The 18,300-nt window shown below is 36.7% G+C and overlaps 1 protein-coding gene across 1 annotated transcript; it reads left to right on the forward strand.

The window, feature by feature from the left end:
- Positions 1 to 11,411: 11,411 nt before the first annotated feature.
- On the forward strand, positions 11,412 to 13,779 carry LOC107815119 (pentatricopeptide repeat-containing protein At3g62890). The gene has a single exon (XM_016640634.2). It carries the CDS (start codon positions 11,534 to 11,536, stop codon positions 12,881 to 12,883), a length of 1,350 nt encoding a protein of 449 aa, XP_016496120.1. The 5' UTR covers positions 11,412 to 11,533; the 3' UTR covers positions 12,884 to 13,779.
- Positions 13,780 to 18,300: the final 4,521 nt, after the last annotated feature.

Consider the following 18,300-nt stretch of genomic DNA (forward strand, 5'->3'; position numbering starts at 1 on the left):
AAATCCCGTACACCACACCACATCTATCATGCCATCATGTGACAAGCACAAGAATCTTATTATCATCTTTAAGTCACCAACAATTTACATACCCCTATTAGTTAGAAACCTTTCTCTTACTTCTTTCCAGGAGGAAGCCACAATACACAACACGTTTCCCACACCGGTAGGAAACATCCGGCTCAAACCATGGTAGAAACCATCAAGAACACTTTGAAATCCATTTGCACATAACTAAACTATCAGAACTGAATTCCTCTAACTCGACCAAATCACGTAGGTCACCAAAACCCAAGAATATTGCCACCAAAATATCTGTAGAGTCTCACCACATCATAATTACCCCTATAAATACCACAACCGAAACACCCACTCTGAAAATACTTTATTTTAGTCTAAGGCCATTTCATTCACCTTCCCGATACCGAAATATAAAATCCATAATGATATACAAAAATGCCACAAGTCTTGACACCATCCAACTTAAATCTCAGATTTTAGCCATAAACAAATCTGCCAAAAATTCTCAATTGTTACATATTAATCTCGAATCCATTAGAACTTTCTCGAGAGTCACTCCCTTTGTTCAAATCTACATTACACCGCCCAAATGGGCCAAAAGACACGTGCCCCATCAACACAACAACACTCAAAGAAGTAACTCTACTTTAATATCACCTATCAAATTCATACTCCGTGCGCACTACATCATTCACAAATAACAACTCACTCATCTCACGATTTTCATATACTCATAAAGCGCAATATAACTCGTATCCAGAAATTTCCTCACTCGAGTCATTCTCGAACTCTACCTCTGCAAGTCATCTCTGATTCCCAAGTATACTTCAGACCAAACAAAAAATTTGACACATAACCATGAAATGAATTGTCAATAGCAGACTCTCCCACTTGGCTCAAAGCTATAGATTAAAATATTTGATAAATCACAATACCCATGCTTTATTACTGTCTTAATACCGCAGTCAGTTCAACGAAAATTCTTCTCAAGCTCAAGACACACCAACCATAAAATACCCCAATCATCCGCTAATCTCGCATTCATTCTCTTAACACTCAAGTCAACTTTCTCAACCAGATTCAAATTCAAGTCTCAACACATACGCCCCGCTGGCAGAAAAGAAACTCTCTATTCACATCATAAGGAACACACCTACATAGATTACTCCGCAGGGGATAACCCATCTGCTTAGTCTCAAATTGGCATCTTGTTATACCCTTTCGCAGCCACAATTACTATGAAATCACTTAATCTTTCTGAGTCCAAACTCATTAACCAGACACGAGAATTTAATTTCCCCCAAAATTTAACAATGTGAAAGATCTTTCAAAACATTCACACTCGAGATTGTACGTCACATCAAAACAAAAATAAAGCACCCAATGGCCTTCCTTTACATTTCAAGGAAACACTTCTCGTCACATTCAAATCGTCTTAACACATCCCGCAGTTACATCATACTCATCACAAAGCCATTCTACCGCTCATTGAGCCATAAATTTCTCTTGTAGGGACATTACCGGACATATGAGCCTAAATGTACATGTTACAACTGAAATTACCGAGCCTAAGCTGCGGTCTAAATCTGGCCTCAAGTCCTCCAGACTGGCCCATCACCAAAACACAGAATACACATCTTGAACATCGTTCATAGAATCACAAGCCGGTGATGCAAAGCTGATACCGAGCGCCCATGTGCGTATACGAATGCGTGGAAGGAATTCAAAGAGTTATGTTTCAAGCTGAATCAATTCCGCACGATAGAATACAAGAAAGTGAAATTTTCCTAAGGTTTCAGCAGCCTCTCGAAGATAGGTACAGACGTCTCCGTACCGATCCGCAAGACTCTACTAAACCTGCTCATGACTCATGAGACCTATGTCACCTAAAGCTCTGATACCAACTTGTCATGACCCAAAAATCTCACATGTTGTGATGGCGCCTATCTCAATACTAGGCAAGCCAAAAATCCCAATAAACCACCATTTCTTTTAAATTTGAAAACAAAATAACTAAATTCAGCGGAAGAAATCTCAAAATTTCAAATATATCACTCCCGAAACCCGGGGTCACTGAGTACATGAGCATCTAAATGTGAATACAATGTTTGATTGATAAAAACCACTGCCTGAAAGTATAGAACAGTACAATAACTGAAGGAAAGAGAGACAAGGTCAACGAACGCCAAGCAGCTACCTTGATAGTCTCCAACTGATAGTACTCTGAAATCTAACAATCTCCGGGTCCGAAAGCACCTGGATCTGCACACGAGGTGCAGAGTGTAGTATGAGTACAACTAACTCAATAAGTAGCAAGACTAACCTCTGGGCTGAAAGAAATGATGAGCTCTGCAGGTATAGTCCAGTAAAAATAATGGTATAGAAATGTAGGTATGCTTTCAAGTTCAACAAATAAACTCAGTACAAGTGAAATAGATCAATACTGCATGATATAAGGAATATAACATTTCAGTAGCATGACCTCCTGTAGATACTGGTCACCAATTATTCGGTCACTAGGTACAGTTTATGGCCAGTCCAGCCCCGGGGTGTTCCAACCCATATATATATACACCTCGACTGACAATCAATCATTCAGTACCGTATAAGGCCAATACAGCCCTGGGGTAATTTATCCCCAAATACAAATGATACGGACAAGATCCATGTCTAAGTAAATTCATTACAATATAAATAAGTAAGGCAAGTCCATGCCCTGGGAAAATCCATCCCAAACATATATATAAGCAGTAAGTAAGGCAAGTCCATGCCCTGGGAAATTCATCCCGAATATATATAATCATCTACGCTCACTGGGGTGTACAGACTCCGGAGGGGCTCCTTCAGCCCAAGCGCTATAAGTCGATCGTGCTCACTGTGTGTGTGTGCAGACTCTCAGAGGGGCTCCTTCAGCCCAAGCGTGATATAAAGCCAATATGGCCAACTGCAGTCGGGCAGTCCCGATCCGTATAATAATAAAGCTAATGAGGCCTACTACAGGCGGGCAGCCCCGATCCAGAACAATAATAATGTATAAAGCTATTCTGGCCTACTGCATGCGGGAAGCCCCGATCCATTTAATAATAACATATATAAAGTCAAATGGCCTGCTGCGTTGCGCAGCTCAATCCCATAAATATCCTCACAATGGACAATTATTACTGAGTGTGAAATGTATATTTTAGAACAATTAATTCAACAACATCACGATCCCATGGGTCCTAAAATATCGGCACATAGCCTAAAATCTTTATTACTAGCCTCAGCTTAATTCCTCTAACACGTGCCACATGTTTAGATAATAACATGATTCTTTAATTTTTACTACGTCACAAGATTTATTCAAGATACACTTTCTATGGTGCACGTCTACATGTTCGTCACCTATCATGTGTGTCACCTTCAAGCAATTCATATCATACCAAATTCGGAGATTCATACCCTCAGAACCAAGTTTAGAAGTGTTACTTACCTCCAACTGTGTAATTCTTTACTCCGCTATGCCTTTGCCTTGTGAATTGGCCTCCAAACGCCTCGAATCTAGCCACAATTTCAATTCAGTCAATAAAATTTATTGGAATTAACTCCATAAGAAAATGCTAATTTTCCATAAAAATCCGAATTTTAGCTCAAAAATTGCCCGTGGGGCCCACGTCTCGGAATCCGGTGAAAGTTATAAAATATGAATGCTCATTCAACCACGAGTCCAACCATATAAATTTTACTTAAATACGACATCAACTCGACCCTCAATCTCCAAATTAAACTAAGAGGGTTTTTCACAATTTTTCCAAATTAATTCACCAATTAGATGATAAAAACAACCATAGATTCGGGTAATTTAACCAATATTGAGTTAAGAACACTTATCCCGTTGTTTCCTCTAAAAATCTCTCAAAAATTGCCTCTTCCCGAGCTCCAATCCGTCAAAAATGGAAAATGGGACGAAGTTCCATTTTCAGAACTTAAACTCTCTGCCCAGTGATTTCTTCTACGCGATCGCGTAGCATAAATTTTTACTGCCCATAAAAATAACCCTATGCGATCGCAAACTATCCCACGCGATCGCGAAGTTCAAACCTACAGGCCCACGCGATCGCAAACCACTTCACGCGATCCCGAAGTACAAACGCGTGGCTTTCCCTGCTGCTCCACTTACTCTATGCGAACGCGACCTCCTCCACGCAGTCGCGAATACCAAATTCCCACACCTACGAGATCGCCGCCCTATTCACGCGATCGCGAAGAACAAAAATATCACTGCCTCAAATAAGCCTACGCGATCGCAAACTATCTCACGCGATCGTGTAGAACAAAGTCTCCTCTGCCCAAATTACACTACGTGATCGCAGGCAAACTTACACGATCGCGTATAAGGAAATCAGAAGAAGAAAATATCTGCAGCTATCAACAGTCTCCCAAAGGCCAAAAGTAATCTGTTAGCCGTCCGAAACTCACCTGAGTCCGTCGGGACCTCAACCAAATATACCTACAAGTCCTAAATGATTATATGAACTTTGTCGAACCCTCAAATCACCTCAAACAACGCTAAAACCATGAATTACACCCCAATTCAAGCCTAACGAACTTTGAAAATTTTAATTTCTACAAACGACTTCGGAACCTATCAAATCTTGTCCGATTGACCTCAAATTTTGCACACAAGTCATAAATGACATAACAGACCTATAAAAAAATTTAGAATCAGATTTCGACCTCGATATCAAAAAGTCAACTCCCCGGTCAAACTTCCCAAAAATTCAACTTTCGGCATTTCAAGCCTAATTCCTCTACGGACCTCCCATTAATTTTCCGGACACGCTCCTAAGTCTAAAAATACCATACGGAGCTATTGGAATCATCAGAATTGAATTCTGAGGTCGTTTACTCATAAGTCAATATCCGGTCAACTTTTCCAACTTAAATTTTTTAATTATGAGACTAAGTGTCTCATTTCACTCCAAAATATTTCTGGGGAAACGGTCTGTGATAAGTCATAAATCAACTGTAAGGCATAATTGAGCAGTAAATGGAGAAATGAGGCTATGATACTCAAAATGACAGGTCGAGTCGTTACATTATCTCCACGGGCGAATGAGAAGTGGGGAAATAATTTCTCTCCTACTTTACATAATCCACAAGATGAGTGGTAAACTTCAATTTTCCTTTGTATTATGATGTTTATTTTTGTTGTATTGAATTTGTATTAACACTCATATATTCAACAGGGGGTACCGACCAGATATGAATTTTACAAGTTATGAACCCACGCCTAGTTGGAATATGCGTAGTTCTGGTGTGTTGTATCATGGTGGTCCATCCAGGAGTCATCACCAACAGGATAATGTCCATCATGGGATGTCAACATATTACGACTTGTAAGTGAAGTGATATAGCTATATGTAAAGTGTTTGACAATTTGAGTAGCTTATTATGTGGGTGTTTGTGCAGTGAAAGCGAGCAAGTTGAACCTCCTGTCCTGACTCAATTGCCCGAAGACGACATATTTAATCGGGATCTAGCAAATGCACAAAGTCAGGAAGAGAACAGTGATTATGACAACAATGCCGATGAGTCCAGAGATGACACACCCTTCTCTGATGAGGGTGGTGATGAGGAGGAAGAGAATGTTGGACCTAATTTAATGAGGGAGCATGCTCCACCCCCGTTAGACCAAGAGTGTACGAGTCCCAAGTGCCATTTCATTCAAGGAAAATTCCCTACCTTGATCATTTGCCAAGTATACCGTATGTGGATGCCCTCACAAGGGATACTGGCGAAATTTGGACAGCAATGTGGGATGGATCTAGACCAACAATGCTGGCAAATGGCATGCTTTTTCCTGATAAAACGCGCCTAAGCAGGGCGGCGAAAATTTACAGCGTAAAAGAGTGTTATGAGATGACGGTATGGGAGTCAACTCCGGATATATACAAGGTTGTTTGTCATAGATGGTTTACGGGTTGTCATTGGATGTTGCGTGCGAGCAAGAAGAAAACAGGTATGTAGAAAGTGGGTAAATACATTGGCACCTACACTTGTGAAATGGACACATTCAGTGGGAATCACTTCAACTTGGATGTTGACTTGATTTCTCTTGTCCTGATTTCACACATTGAAGCGTCCATAAGGTACAAAATCAAAGAGTGCATTACATCCGTCCACCAGGAATATGGATGTACTATTACCAAAAGAAAGGCATTTCTTGAGAGCAAACATGCGTTTGAAATTGTTTATGGTAACTGGGATAAGTCATTTGCATCTCTACCCAAGTACATGGCAGCATTGCAACACTTTAACCCCTGGACCGTTGTTGAATGGAAACTTGAGCGGAGTCCGGGAATACCAGAATATATATTCAAATACGAGTTCTGGGCATTTAAACAAGAAATTGATGGTTTTCTGCATTGCTGGTCGGTAATATCCATAGACGGCACTCATGTCTATGGAAAGTATGATATTAAGCTGTTGATCGCCGTTGCAGTAGATGTTAATGGAAGTATATTTCCTTTAGCTTTTGCTATTTGTGCCAATGAAAGCCAAGAGACGTGGACACTATTTTTGAACCACTTGAAAGATCACGTTACCAAATAGCGTTCAGGTATTTGTCTAATATCTGATCGACATGGTGGTATTATAAGTTCTTTAGAGAATTTGCCTGCATGGCAAGAACCATATGCCTACCACCGTTACTGTGTGAGGCACCTGAAGGCCAATTTTCAGAAGGCACATCCCAACAAGGATTTGCATGATTTAATATGGATGGCTGCAACAGATCACCAAGAGCATAAATTTCGGAGGCACATGGAATCTATCAGGCAGGAAGACGAAGCAGCCTATCGTTGGTTGATACGACATAAGCCTGAAAAGTGGACTTTGCATGCGGATGGTGACAGAAGATGGAGAATTCTGACTACAAATGTGTCAGAGTCTTTCAACGAGTTATTGAAGTCTGCACGAGGATTGCCTGTCACTGCCATGGTGCGAATGACATTCAAGCAGATGACGGAGAGGTATGTTGAAAGGGCTGCAGCTGCAACGTCATTGATGGAAATAGGTGTTGAATTTATGTCACAACCAATGAAAATATTTGAGAAATACACGCGGCGAGCACATTGGCATTCATTTTTACAATATGATCACGACCGAAATATTTTTGAAGTTCGCATCGCTATCCATCAAAATTGGGGGAATAGTGTACACACCATAAATGAATCTAGAAGGTTATGCTCTTGTGGGAAACGGTCCATCTACCACATGCCATGCTCACATACCATCAAGTACTTTCAACATACAGGTTTAGGGCCAACCAACTACGTTGATAAACAATATAGTGTTGCTACATACTTAAACACCTATAGTGGGCAGTTGCAACAAGTGGGTGCTGAGCATTATTGGCCGCCGGAATCATTTAAAATGGTGTGTAACAAGGAGTTTTTGCATCAGCGACAAGTGCAAAAAAGAACGCGTATACGGAACCAAATGGATGTTGGTGATGCCGTTTATGCGCGCAAATGTGGCATATGCTCGCAAACAGGATACGATCATCGTAAATGTCCTTCAGCTGGTTTGGGTGGCGGTGGTAATCCAGCTCCTGGTGGAAGTTCATCTAATGTGCCCAACTATCAAGGATACACGTAGTGTTTTGTTTCCGTAATGTGGTTGTAATAAGTGTATGTACTTCTTTATGTTGCAAAATGTATCAAATAAAATTATGTTTCCATTGTTGTTAAATATTATTGATATTTAACATTATCAGTGGAGTAAATTAATGAATTTCTCCCTCTCGTTCATGTTATCAAAAATAGTATTGGATTAAAAAACCAAACTTATTACGTGAATTTCAATCTAAAATTATTAAAAAACTACACTGTCGGAGGAGGAAGATGTTTGAAAAAGTTGCCCGCCTGCAAAAGCTATATTGTACCCAAAAGAATCTCTAACACACGAAGCATAGCGCGGTTAAATACTACGTTATGTGTGTTGTCTTGTCAACCTGAAAAGCTGCCCGCCTGCAAAAGCTGTACTGTACCCGAAAGAATCTTTAACACGCGAAGCATAGCACGGTTAAATACTACGTTATGTGTGTTTCGTACTACTTAAATGATTAATTTCAATATCTATAAGGATACTATGCTAAAAGGCACTACATTTTACTACGCTAAAAGGGCATTATATTACTAGTCTTTAAGTAAATAAATAATCTAAACCAGATAAAAACAACAAATATATTTAATCACAAAACATTCAAGAAAATATATATAAAACAGTAAAAAGTAACTTATTAACATTTTTTTGAACAAATAATAATGATATCTCAATTTTTACATATTTTTTTAGCACACTAATATCTTAGTCCGGATAAAAATAACATACCAGTTTAATCGCAAAACAAAACACAAAACAACATAGAACACATTTAAAATAACTAATATGTAGTTTTTATACTAGTTTCGACAAAAACTAAATCGAAATACCTCGATTTATATTTTTTGGAAAGATGAAGATTTGAATCCGAAACGAGCAACCCACAATAAGAGAAGGCTTAGCTAGGATGTGAGACAAATAATCTTTACTTTTTGTGGGACGGGTGGGGTCCACTCAAGTTTTTTTGGGTCGTTAATGGGGGGGACCGCTGGTTTGATTTTTAAAATGGGGGAGGGGGGCTTGTTTTGGTTCTGTAACGGGGGGAGGGACGAATATTTGAAGGGGTATAGCGCAGTTTATAAAGGCGCTATACATATAGCGCCTTAATAAACTGCGTTATACCTGCTAGTCTAATCAACTTCATGTATAGCGCCCTTTTAAAGGGAGCTATATATAGTTTGGTCACATTTGCCCTTGTACTATAGGAAATTGAGCACATTTGCCCTTCGTTAATACTTTAGTTCAAATATGCCCTTACCGTCACATAGTTGGTCCATATATGCCCTTAGAGTTACACAGTTGGCTCATATATGCCCTTTTCGAAATGGAATACATCCAAACTAATTAGCTCTTTCGTTAATTGTATTAAAGTGTATTACAAATACTATTTTCTTTGTATTATTATTTTTTTTCTTTACCTTTCTCTTTTCTTTCTTCTTTTTTCTTTTCTTCTCTTTTTTTTCCTTTTTCTTTCTCCCTTATCCGTTTCCTCCATTACTGATGTCTTCTCCATTTTCGTCACCAATTTCACTTGACAAAACTCATGAATTTCAATTATTAAGAAAATTCTCCCATAAGGTAATCAAGTTCCAATTTCACTGGCCCTCTAAATAAATGAAATAAAATTATTTCAAAAATTATGGTTTAAACTTTAAAATAATATAAAAAAATCTCAACCTTTAACAATACTCAAAAGACCAAAATATTTAAATTGTTTCTAGAAAGATAATTTAATGATTAAAACCCTAGAGTTCAAGTTGTAGTGTTATAAATTTGAGTTGTTAATCTTTTTTCAGCTGGATATTTTTTATTTTTTTTATTAACTATGTAAATTAGGAGTGTACATGGAACAAGTTGGTTCGATTTTTATCAAAATCAAACCAAACCCATTATATCGGTTTGGATTGTTCGGTTTTGTTGGATTTTCGAATTTTTTGTTACATAAATATTATTTCAATCTTACTTTGTTAAATTTTTTAGAACTAAATATATATTCAGTAAAAATTAAAAAATTAAAAAACGTAAGATCTATAAAAGTATTCTTATGGGAGAATTTTCTTAATAATTGGAATTTATGAGTTTTGTCAAGTGAAATTGGTGATGAAAATAGAGAATACATCAATAATGGAGGAAATCGGATAAGGGAGAAAATAAAAGGAAAAAAAAAGAGAAGAAAATAAAAAAGAAGAAAAAAAAGAGAAAGATAAAGAAAAAAGTACTAATAAAAAGGAAATAGTGTTTGTAATATACTTTAATACAATTAACGAAAGAGTTAATTAGTTTGGGTGGATTCCGTTTTGAAAAGGGCATATATGAGCCGACTGTGTAACTCTAAGGGCATATATGGACCAACTATGTGACGGTAATGGCATATTTGAGCTAAAGTATTAACGAAGAGCAAATGTGCTCAATTTCGTATAGTATAAGGGCATATTTGAATCTTTTCCGTTGTTTTTTTTCACTCATTTCGGTCATTTGATTCTAAAAAGACCACATTTAGGTTCCGGGCTCCTATATAGTTATACTCATTATAAAAGAAGTAGTCTAAAAGTGAGCAAAACAAAATCGTTGGTGACCAATCGTACTGCTGATTAATAGAAAACACGAATTGGTTGTTCTTTGGACTTGAGAACCTCGTATAAGAGGAGAGAAGTGACTATAGTCTAATGATTAGAGGAAGATTAATTTTTCAGACAAAGTTCAAAAGAAATAGTATGATCTTCTTAAGGTGAAGAAAATAAGAATGTTTTCATTTTTGAGAGATCAAATCAAAATCAATTCGAAAAACATACTAAGAAACAACTTCAGGGCTTTTGGGTTAAAACAAATACCTGTAACTTAAAATTCAAACACAAATCGTTACTCAGAAGATATATAGAAAAGAAACATTTCTAGAGAAACTTGCAAATATTTAGAGACTGTCTAAATGCAAACAGATTTGCTCTCATAGTTTCCACAAGTCTCTGTGTGTGTTTAATATATCTCAATAGATAGAAGAAATACTCTCTCCTCCCTTCCTATATTCATTTGCAGAAACATTTCCTATTCTCTGGAAATGAGGATATACTGTTCCATAGAGCTTCTATATGGTACAAATGGTAAGCAATTTATTTTGTGTATAGAGTTGATAAGAGAAGTGCTACATTGTTCTGAACCATTGAGTTATTCTTTAAGAGAGCACTGAGCGTTTCATAGATAGTCGGATTGTGAACATTACCAAGATTACGGAGTCTAACTATTCAAAAACTTAACTTACAGTATATATTAGGGCTGTCAAATTCGGCCAAGCCTAAATGGCCCGCCCAAATTATTGAACCCAACCCATCTTCGCTCAACATCCACTTATCTTTAACTCATTTAAAGTTGGACTAATTTTTTGTCCAAATTGATCCATGAATAACTTTGTCAAAATATCTTAGAAATAATTTTTTTTGTTTGATACTATATTATATATGACCATAACAAAAGAAAAACAGTAGTATTTAGTAATTATACAATAAAAAAATAACACATATTAATTAAAGCTTGGTAAGAGTTGGACGGGTTCGGCTATAACTCAAATTTTAGCTCATCTTGATCCAGACCATCTCAGTTCGAGTAACTTTTGACCCGCCCATTTATTGACTCAACTCATTTTGACACGCCCAAATTAGCCCAACTCGCTCATTTGACACCCTTATGTAATTAACCTATTATGCCAGGTTAGTTATCATTTTTATAAAACTATTAATTAATTAATAATATTTTGTACCTGTCAGAACTTAAACTCTCAAAATAATTTTTGTTGTGCCGTTGATCTTGATCATTGAAGATTTGAAGTCCTTCTAATAACTGTCTTCCCGCCACGGAACGTCCCAAAATCCAAATGCAGGTGTCGACCAGAAAGCTCATATCTTTAACGCACCCTTCTCTCAATCTTTCACATCCAACTGTTGAATCTTTCGTTTGGAATACTCTGATCAGAGCCCATGTCCAACGAACTCATCCACCTACCACCCAATCCCACACCCCGCTCTCCATCTTCCTCCGAATGCGCTTCCATGGTGTCCAACTTGATTACTACACCTTCCCTTTTCTCCTCCACTCCGTCCATTCTCCTTCACATCTCCAATTGGGGCGATTAATTCATTCACAGTCTATTCTTTTTGGTTTCTCATTCGACCCATTTGTCCAAACTTCGCTAATTAGTATGTATACCGCTTGCGGCAATGTGGGTTCTGCCCGAAGAGTGTTTGATGAAATGCCTCAACCGGATTTACCTTCGTGGAATTCCATCATGAATGCGAATGTCAAAGCTGGTTTGCTAAGCGTTGCGCGCGAATTGTTTGATAAAATGCCAAGTAGAAATGTTATATCTTGGAGTAGTATGTTGGATGGTTACGTGAGGTGGGGTCAGTGTGAAGAAGCATTGGTGTTGTTTAGTCAGATGCAAGAGGAAAATAAAGTTACGCCTAACGAGTACACCATGTCTATTTTGGTTGCAGCATGTGAGCAGTTGGGTTCACTTGAACATGGGAAATGGGCTCATGCTTACGTATACAAACTTGGGATGGATATTAATGTTGTACTTGGAACTTCTTTGATTGAAATGTATGCTAAATGTGGGAGTATCGTCAGGGCAAGATTAGTTTTCGAAAATTTGGGTCCAAAGAAAGACTTAATGGCTTGGAGTGCAATGATCTCAGGCCTCGCGATGCATGGTCGCTGGGAAGATTGCCTCCGTTTGTTCTCAAATATGGTTGATAACGGAGTAAGGCCTGATGACATCACATTCTTAGGTGTACTTTCTGCTTGTGTGCATGGAGGATTGGTGAGGCAAGGGAAGGAAATGTTTGAGAGGATCAGTAAAGAGTTTGGTATTTCTCCTTCGGTTCAGCATTATGGTTGTATGATTGACCTTTATGGAAGAGCTGGTCTGATTAATGAAGCATGGAATCTTGTGAATACAATGCCTATGGAGCCAGATGTGCTTATTTGGGGAGCGCTTCTCAGTGGAGCCAGGATATGTGGAGATATTGAAACATGTGAGGTTGCACTCAACAAAATAATAAAGCTAGATCCCACAAATAGTGCTGCTTATGTTCTTCTCTCCAATGTCTACGCTAAGATGGGTCGGTGGAAAGATGCTAGGCACATCAGAAACCTTATGGAGACAAAGAGGGTAAAGAAAGTTCCTGGGCTCAGTTCCATAGAGGTCGATGGACGCATTCGCTAGCACTAGTTTTCAATGTGAAACAGCTGATGTTCAAGAATACTGTGTAGGTTCAAGATGGATTGTTATGTATTGCCAGTCAAGGAACAGGAAAATTTAGCAGTTTTCACTTCATGCTGAGAACTTGGCAATTGAATTCTTCGTTTTAAATGATATAGCACGGTTCTCATATGCACAGTAAAAACATCAAGGTATGCACTTGCTAAGGTAATGTTGCAATATAAATTGCCTCGAGGGATTTCCAGGGGTGATATTGTTGTCAACAGTCAGCAACTGGTTTCAATACTTTGTTGGTGGGGAATGTTGCTGTAGTGACTGCTGGTAATTAACCTAGTCCTGAATTTTGATCGGGAACAAATGGTCCTTTTAAGCTTACAAATTCATGTGACCTGGCAATATCGATGTCTGGGAGCGCCTTGTTGGATTTAAGTTTCATTTGCTTCCAACAAGTTAGCTCCTTATAGCCATCCCAAACAAGAAAGTTTATCTTTGGGAAATGAACTCCATCTTCTGCAGATATGGTCTTACTAGTAGAAACTGCAGGTTCTACAAATTCACTTGCATGCTGAATAAAACAGAAAAAGGCCGAAGCTTCATGTACTTCTAATTCTTATCTGTACAAGCTCCATTCTTTCACATCTATCCCACATTTCCAGTTCTCCGATTGTCCTTTCTTCAGGCTGAATGCTTACTAATGCAAGGGCTGCTAAGCAATTTTTACCTTTGCAATGAGCTAATACATTTCAACCCTTCGCTATACTGTACCTAAATATTGTAATACCCTTTTAATGAATCTTTTCATTTAATAGTATATCTTTTTGTTTCATCATGTCTTGAGAAGTTTTTATCAGCTCAACAGAAATGGTTGAGACTATTATGTACTTTTTGAGAGCCGTTAAGTACCCTGAAATACTTAAAGGATCAAGAACTATGTATTAATATTTTGACTCCTTGTTTACCTTTTGCCTTTTTTTAAAAGTTAAAAATATCTAAACTCGATTAATAGACAAGTAAAGCCATTAGAAAAATACCTGCCAAGTGGTGACATACATAGGGTGTTTCAAAATGACGAATTTGAGTTTTGCCCGTGCTCCTGCTCAATCTCTAGGCCCTTCAAGCACACTTAGGAATTTGGAATGACAAAAGTCATGAATAAAATATAGTTTTTAAAAAATGTTTTCTGATATTTGATTGGTAGTGAATATATTTTTTAGAAAAAAAACTTTATTAACTTAGTAATAATATTACTAAATTGCGTAGTGCTTGAATGAAATTTTTGAATATTAAAGATTGATAGTAACATTGTGTTTATTGGCGCAAGTTTGGAATAAATAAGTTTTGTCGTATTAAACACTCATGCCTAATTGGGCTAATGTAGATGACGAATTTTGATCAACTTTTGTAGCATTAACAAATAAAGATATCTAAACTTGATTAATTATAAAGCAACAAATTTGCTACTGTAGCAGATTGGCCGACAGGTACGATGTTCGGTAATCTAGAGCAGGTGGGATTACAGCAAAAGCAAATGGACAAATTTGAAAAGTCGAGCTTTGTACACCTATAACAAGTAATCTATCATTGTAATTCAGTCTTTTACTCTCTTTCGTGGATGCCTTGGTTCTTTAATTAGTTGTAGTTCCCTTTCCTTTTCCTAAGATTGGTTAACGTCGCATCTTGCAACTTCATATCCTCAACACCACATTTAATTATACTGTTCTTTGAGCGTTTCGTACAACAAAAGTCACTTTCATAAAAAATGTGTTTTTTTGAGACATTTTCTCATATTTGGTTGATGAATCTGAGATAAGCTTAAACGGAGCGATATGATTGTTCATATAGCCGACCCAACTTGAGTTTAGGATTAAGATATAGTTAAAGTGATTATTGTTAGGTAACCAAATACCAGAAAATGATTTTCTCATGAAAATATTCCTGAAAATAACTTGTGCCATACCAAAATGGCTTCCTCTTGAACTTAGAACCATAGAAAAAACTGGGCTAAAGTTAGCCAACTATGTGAATTGTTGGTTTTTTAAAAGATGGGGCAGCAAAATATTAAAAGTGTTGATTGAAAAGTCTCTCAATAATCTTATTAAGCATAACAAGGCTTTAAATAGCCAATTAGGAACATAATCTGCAGAAAAATCTGCATAAGAAGAATTTAAAAAATCCAAAATATCTCAACAAACCTAAAAAATCTAATAGAAATTTAAATTAAAAAAAGTAGATTTATCATAAAACTAACTTATCATGTTAAAAAAGTTACTGCTGTAACTGAAAGCAACAAAATTTCAACATGAACCCTTTGAGTTTTCATCAAAACTATTCTTACTGTTTTGTTTATAGAACAGTCCAATTATGTGATATAATAAGACTTAGACCCCGTTTGGATTAGCTGATTTGAAGTAGCTGATAAGCATTAGGTGCTGAAAAGCACTTTTAAGTGCTGAAACTGATTTAACAAATAAGTAGTTACGTATTTGGATGCAAGCGCTGAAATTGATAATAAATTGCTGCAGTATTTGATAAAAAATGTGCCGATAAGCTCTTTTTTCTGTTAAAATGACCTGAATAACCTTAGAACTATTTACACTTATAATGGCATAATTTCTTTAAAATTTTAGATTGCAGATCGATTCAAATACAAAATATTTTATTTGTCATTTTATTTTAAATACAATTGTGATTAGATAAGATAATTTTTATGATAAATATAATTTATTTTATGATGAGGATATAATCATAAGTTATAATAATTAATAAATTGATAAAGTTTCTCAGTAAAAAAATAATCCTAAATAGGATAAAATATTTGAAGAGAAATATTGTCTTCATCATCACAACACTTTGAAACTAATACACCAAAAATTTGATATGTCATCGTTTATTACATACAATTCAAAGATTAATACACAATCATATAGATACAAATATGCAAAAGAATAGAGAATTTACTTACCTCAAATTAAGGGTGGCATGTGGGCCGGGTCCGGTCCTAAGTGAGCTTCGTGGGCCCGGTCCTAAGTGGGCCGGTCCTAAGTGGTCCCGGGCTTCTTGTTGGAACCGGCCCGGGACCGGGACCACGAACTAACGATCCCGGGTTAAGTGGGCCGGGCCCGGGCCTAAGTGGGCCCAATGGATACTTTCTATTTTTTAATTTATTTTATAGAAGTTAGAGAAAAAAATGGTAATAACAATATTTAAGGCAATTCCTTGTAAATTATATTATAGAATTGTGACCTAAATTTTTTAATTCAAATTTAAAGACAAAAATATTTTAAAGAGATATTCAAAGTAATGCGTTATAATTTTATTATAGCATTAAAAAAACATGGCAATATCTTTCTTAGTCTTCCTCCCCCCTATGAAATGAGCACAACAAGGTGCCAATACCACCATTGAGAAGAAAAAGAAACTAATCAAGATGTGCCAAAATACAAGTTAAATATTAATTTTTGTTCATATAAGTTACATGGTATCTCTTACAAATTTCATAAATCTTTCAAGGTCCGGAGGAATTTCCGTTGGTAGTGACGGAAAAGAAGCTTGGTCATCACCGCTTCCGGGCGAAGCAGTATCCTCCGCAAGTTCAACTAGTATTTCTTCGCAAGCTTCGTCTACCTCTGGTTGTGATTCAGCAAGTCCAAAATTTCTTCTTTCCGAACGAATCCAATATCTGAAAAGTATTGATTTTTCCAAGCTCTCCCTCATAGACGCTCTATAATCACCAAGTTGAAGTCTTGCTTGACTGAAAGCGCTCTCTGATGCCACTGTTGAAGCTTGAATAGTTAAAACGTCTCGGGCCATCCTTGAAAGAATCGGAAAGTATTTTTCTTTGTCCTTCCACCATTCCAAAATATTAAAGGAGCCGTCGGGATTCACTTTCTCATTTCTCTGTGACAAATAAACTTCAAGCTCATTTAGTTGTGAAAAATCACTAGTACTAGAACCTTGAGAACCCCTGAACCCCGCCCAAGCACTAAGTGCTCTTACTCCTGCAGTTCTTTTAGATGATTGAGAACTAGAAGAAGAAGGAGTTGGAACATTTGGTCTAGCATGATCTAATGCAACTTGATAAGCATTATAAATAGTTTGAATATTTATTTTAATTGAGGCTATTGCGTCCGGAAGTTCAGACAACTCCTCATCTTCAAGTGCTAAACCATTATAAACAGTTTCATACCAAAATTGAGGACCTCCTAATTTCATAGTAGGATTTAACAATGCAACAATACCATAAATAGGGGGAATAGGGAAAAAATATTTTTTAAGCTTTTTTCTCATAGAATCAATAGCAAGTTGATAAATTTCCCCACCCTCTGAAAAATGATCAAACAAATTTGCAAGTTCTGCAATATAAACTAAACAGTTAGAAATAGTAGGATAATATTGCCCAGAAAATTTATTTGTAGCAATATGAAATTTTTCTAAAAAATCTACAAGCATTTTAACATTAGCCCAATTCGCATTTGTAAGGTGCTCATCATCATCACTTACATGAGCATTAAACGTTGAGTTTATAGGGTTTCTATATTCATATGCAACAACTAAACTTTCATCATGTAATTCCATCTAGTTGGACAAGGTTTAGGAACCTTTCTTTCTCTTAGGCCAAATTCATCGCATCTTTTAAAATATTCTCTAAATCTACTTCTACGGTTTGAATAAAAAAGCCAATTAAGAGTCATTTTAACCTTTTCAATTTCAACATTTAAAATTCGCATACCATCACCCACAATTAAATGGTAAATATGATAAATACATCTAACATGAAAAATGTTACTAAATGCAGGACTTAGTGTAGTGGTAAGCAAGGCTACAACATTTGTGTTACTAGTAGCATTATCCATTAAAACTGACATTATTTTATCACTAATGCAAAAATATCTACAAATATCCGTAACCGTGCTAGAAATAAAATGTCATGTGTGACGTGAATTAATTATTCTATAAGCAATAATGTGCTTTTGTATTATCCAATCCTCATCAATCCAATAACCGGTAACAGTAAGGTAATCACAGTCATTACCACTTCTACCAATATCAGTTGTAATAGCAACACGACAATTTATATGAGTAAATAAATAGCACAAATATTGTTCATATTCATGTTTATATTTATAAATATCGTTCTTTACGGTTGTGCGAGGAAAACCTTTATAAGTAGGATTATAAACTTTTCTAATATAATGCACAAAGTGAGGGTTAGAAGGAAAACTATAGGGTAAGCACATAACAGTAATCATTTTTGCCAATTCTTCCCGATCTTTTTTTGGATCATAATATAAAATATCACCTCGGTTGAAATTGATTTGACCCGGTACTAAGGTCAGCCTGACTAGGTGCACTTGTCCCCTCGTCCAAAGCTTTCATACGAAAATATCTAGCTTTATCTTGAGGGTGTAGCAATATGTGTC

This window comes from Nicotiana tabacum, chromosome 19 (genome assembly GCF_000715075.1).
Source record: "Nicotiana tabacum cultivar K326 chromosome 19, ASM71507v2, whole genome shotgun sequence".
NCBI classification, from domain to species: Eukaryota; Viridiplantae; Streptophyta; class Magnoliopsida; order Solanales; family Solanaceae; genus Nicotiana; species Nicotiana tabacum.

What these genes read in the sequence shown, in the direction of transcription:
- LOC107815119 (XM_016640634.2), top strand. Translation starts at nt 11,534, where the DNA reads ATGCAGGTGTCGACCAGAAAGCTCATATCTTTAACGCACCCTTCTCTC.